Source organism: Nestor notabilis, unplaced genomic scaffold (genome assembly GCF_000696875.1).
Source record: "Nestor notabilis isolate BGI_N333 unplaced genomic scaffold, ASM69687v1 scaffold31310, whole genome shotgun sequence".
Taxonomy (NCBI): domain Eukaryota; kingdom Metazoa; phylum Chordata; class Aves; order Psittaciformes; family Psittacidae; genus Nestor; species Nestor notabilis.
The window spans coordinates 20,778-25,489 of record NW_009913164.1 but is presented as its reverse complement, the minus strand read 5'-3'; the positions used below and the strand labels follow the sequence as shown (position 1 = coordinate 25,489).

General features: G+C 38.3%; 1 protein-coding gene across 1 annotated transcript in view; it reads left to right on the top strand.

The window, feature by feature from the left end:
• Positions 1-4,137: 4,137 nt before the first annotated feature.
• LOC104412316 (chromosome unknown open reading frame, human C4orf29) overlaps positions 4,138-4,712 on the top strand; it is a 14,673-nt gene continuing 14,098 nt past the window's right edge. The window contains exon 1 of the mRNA XM_010022996.1: positions 4,138-4,229. Coding sequence (XP_010021298.1) covers positions 4,138-4,229 — 92 coding nt within the window. The remainder of the gene's footprint in view (positions 4,230-4,712) is intronic.

Below are 4,712 nucleotides of genomic sequence, written 5' to 3'. Positions count from 1 at the left end.
AGGTCGGCAGCGATTGGGAACCGCTCGGCGGGCGGCGTGTGTAGCGCTTCTGGGTTAGGCCCCTTTGTTTATCCGCAGGTTCCTCTGTATCCCTCCTGTTGTGGGGCTTGTTTCTGGGTTGTCGGCGTGACGTCTTTGTGATTTCGGGTTTTTTAAGCAGTCTTTCTTCTATTGAAAGACTGCTTTTTTTTTCTTTTTTAAAAAAAAGGAAAAAATAAAGCATGACCTAACGTTAACTGGGAGAAAGATTCTTAAGGAGCAGTAACGGGGCAGAAAAGTTAAGGACTTGGCCTTCTAAAATAGGTATACCTTCTTGGCTTTTTCAGCTTGGCTGCTTGGTGGGAGCTGAATGTTTATATTCATGAATAGAAGTAGTATTCTGGGCCTTTAATAAAGTCTTTATATACTTTCCAGTGGTGTTTGTCTTATAAGCAGAATGGCATGCACTGGATAAAAAGGAGCAGCTGACCTTTTATGCATTGGAATTTGGATGAATTTTGTATCTGTTTCTATGAAATATGTGAACACATCAAAAATGTATAATTAATATGCAGCATGAGGGTTGTGAAAGCAAAGAAAAACACTTTTCCTAGAGTAAGGGCCTAAGTATAATTTATCTGTAGGTTTCCATATCTTTTTCTCTGGAAAATACTGTATTAAAATGTAGAGGTTTTTTAGTGTGTCACTTCTTAATGTGCCTTTGTATCTGTTACAATTTCTATTCACAATTTATAATTATGTAAAGCTCACAGTGTTAGCGGTATATTTGTTAAATATTCATAACACAGGTACTGTATCTTGGGCTATGCAACTATGCGACATCTTTATCAGGTCACTGCTTCCGGCTGGCCTGTCTTACAAAGGGATGGTGATATGACACATGTGGAATCAAGCTGTGGAACAAACTCCAGTCTTATTCCAAAACAAGCTCTGCTGATTCTTTTCCGATGTTCAAACTCTCACTGCTAAAATACACTCTTTATTTCTACCATGAAGTTGTAAAACTTCAGCCTCCGACAGCTGGATTTGCCTTTTCTGAAAGTATTTGTAATTGTATTTCCATGTAGACACTGATGGGCAGTGACTGAGGCATGGCCGTCCCTTTTGTTACTAAGATAAAATAGGGTTCATCCTCCCATTTTGTTTATCCCAGTAATATTTCTGAGAAGTTTTATACAGCGTACTTCAGGTACTTGGAATATTTTTTTTATTTTGCTTGGCGTTTCCTGTACTCTTTCCAGTAGTGGTTTAATCTTGAATGTGATTAATTGAAATATCCTGAACTCCCTTGGAGCCTTCATTCAATCAATGAACTAGAATATTCACAGGATGAGACAACTCTTTTACCTCAATCAATGTTCCATTTAAATGTAATGGATTTGCCTAGAAACTTTGGCATACTCTTGGTGCAATAGAGAGAGCTCATCAGGCCAGCCTTCGAACTCGCAGCAAAATCAACATCTTTGTGTTTCTCTCTTATTTGGCTTTTAATTTGGAGGAGATTTAAAAAAAAAACAACTCCTCACCAAGCAAAACACCAAAACTACAACCAAACAAGGCTGCTTTGTTAAGCATCACAGCATTCATTAATATTTCTTTTCACTATTACTGGTAAGCAGTGTACTGGTAGAAATGCAAATCCAGTTTCAGTATATTTTTGACAGCATAGATTTACTTGTGCGTACCCACTCCGAACTGTTTTCCCAGCCCCACAGAGGGTCTGCTCTGTATGGCTGTCCCTGTCTCCACCACCCAGTTCTCTTTAAGCACCAGGAAAATGCCAAGCTGTCCCCCTGCTCCAAAAAGCAGAGGAGGGACCCTGCAGAGGCTACCAAACACTTCCCATCTGACACTCCAACAGCACGTGTGGTCAATGGATATCTCCAGGGTGGGCAAGGAAAAAGACTACAGTTAGGTTGTGATTCTGTTAGACCAAGCAGATATGGGTCAGAATAATGAGCTGACAGAGTCAGCTGTTTGGGACTGGTGGAGTAGGAACTCATGTTTCTACAGTGTTAAAATATGATGTCCCCACTTTGACTTCCTGGTGTTTTCAGGTATTTATTTCTGCCCTGTAGTGGCAGAATATAGAACCGTGGTGGCTTTCTAGAATGCTTGTTCTAGTATTGATGTATCTTAAATTGTCTATAATTTCTATTTGAATAATAATTTACTCTAGGTGTTAAGAATCAATATATGGAAAAAAGAAAAACTCTTTAAGTATTGGCTTTTTAGAAGTGCAAAGAAATGTATTTATTAATCTGACCACAATTTTTACTTGTTATATTCAGATAGGGGTATTTTAAGAATAACCATGTTAAAGTGTGGCAGAATAAATGAACTTTGGATTAAAAAGAAAAAAAAAATACACTATTTTGGAGTATGATGAAGTTTAGTCCATTTAGTACGGAGGGATCTGGAAATACTAGAAAATATTTGAAGGTAACTTACTAACCATTGATCATTAAATCTGTTGTTTTCTTAGGTGTACACAGACCCTGGAGTTGTTTTTTGTAATTGAATCACCTGTATCCTGCTAAGCAAGAAACCAAATTCAAATTCTAATTTTTTTCCCCCCCCCCCCCCCCCCCCCCGGAAAAGCACAGTAGTGGCTCCCTGTTTACTTCAGTAAGTATTGCTTTGAAAATAGTGCTCAGCTTGTCTAAAATCTTGTTGTCTTTAGCTATATTTGAGGTAGTATATTTGCTTAAAGAGAAATTATACTGGCAAGGATTTAGATGGTGTGATTTCTTCCCTGAGAGGAATGGGAGCATCATTTTCAAAACTCATAAGAAATGAGTTGGTGAAATTTGGAAAGGAATGAGTAAAATAAGGGTTAGGATATATGTTTAAGATACCAACAAAGACAAGCTTAGAAAAATAAACTTTCTCTGCGTCAGTGACTGGAGCTACTTTTTTTCCTTTTTTTTTTTTTTTTTTAATCAACAAATAATTACATAGCTAGAGATCTGTAATTACATAGCTAGAGTCTTCTGGTTGTTTAAATATTGTTTCAAGCTTCCTTCCTGAGATGTGCTTATGAAAGCCCATGTTGACTGAAAAGTTTTTGCCATCACTGCTATCTTGACAGGGCAGAGATCAATGCCACTCTTAGTTTTATCAGTTCAATTAAAGTACACTTAGGACTGGTTGAAGATGTAGTTCTGTGACATTATGTGCCTCTTCAGTTGGCTTGTCATCAGTTACTGTCGTGGTTTAAGCCCAGCCGGCAACTTGGAACCACGCAGCCGCTCGCTCACTCCCCCCCTTTTTCTTCCTCCCCCCGCTCCCGGAGGGATGGGGAGGAGAATCGAAGGAATGTAACTCCCACGAGTTGAGATAACAGCACTCCAGTAACTAAGGTATAATACAAACCACTACTGCTACCAATAATAATGATAAGAGGAATAACAAGGGAAAAGGACACAACCGCTCACCACCCGCCGACCGATACCCAGCCCGACCCGAGCAGCGATCTGGGCCTTCCGGGTAACTCCCCCCAGTTTCTATACTGGGCATGACGTGCTGTGGTATGGAATACCCCTTTGGCCAGTTTGGGTCAGGTGTCCTGTCTCTGCTTCCTCCTGGCTTCCCCTCCTCTCTGGCAAAGCATGAGACTGAGAAAGTCCTTGGTCAGAGTAAACATTACTTAGCAACAACTAAAAACATCGGTGTTATCAGCGTTGTTCCCAGACTGAAAGTCAAAAACACAGCACTGCACCAGCTACTAAGAAGGCGAAAAAATGACTGCTGTAGCTGAACCCAGGACAGTTACATAATAGATTTCTGGTTATATTAGGCATGTTAAAACCCTACTCCTAAATTCCGTTTTCCTAAAAACAAAAAAAAACCCCAAACCCAAAACAAAAAAAGCCAACAAACAAACAAACCCATAAAAAACCCCCAAACATCAAAACAAAAAACCTCCACCTAACTACACTTGTATTTTGTTTAAAATGAAAATAATTGACCTGAAGGTCAAGTTTAACTTCCTTGGAATAAAATGTTATGGCTTTTCATTGATAGAGACACCAGAATAAGAACCTACTTTGTGTTACAATCAATGAACTTGCCACTCAACCCCTTTAACTGTCTTGTTTTTATTTGTTCTTTTTTCTAGATGTCAGTTTGCTGCAGATGGGTGTAAGTAAATTAGATGTCTTGTACAGAAAGCTTCTCCTCACCAAACTTTTCATAAGAGGATGGGGAAAGCCAGAGGATCTGAAAAGGTGACTTGCTAAAAAATAACAGCATAAACAGTACTTCTTGTTAAAAAAAAAACAAACAACAAACCCCATCCCTTGAAGTATCAGCAATTGTTACTGTCCTGTTTCTAAAAACAAACAAAATTGTTCTGTTTGGAAAATTATTTGTTTCCATATAAATGGAAGGACTGGTTTTAAAGGAAGTCTTTGAGTGATTTGCTACATGTTTGTGTTTTAAAAGGCTCTTCCTGAAAGAATGTATGTGTTCAGTTTGGTTTTTCATTTATGCTTATATAATAACATATTTCAAGCAGCATCTCTGAAAGTGGTTTTTATTTATTTTTTTTTTTTTTAAACCAAAGCTTGCTGAATTTTTGCAGAGGAGTTGTTCTGCTTAACATTAAAAAGGATCTTGCGAGCTTTCTGGAACTTCTTAGTAATGACAATGAGCTTTACAAATGTAAGATATAATCAAAAGTTTCTGTTGTAGCCCAAAGTAATAAACTT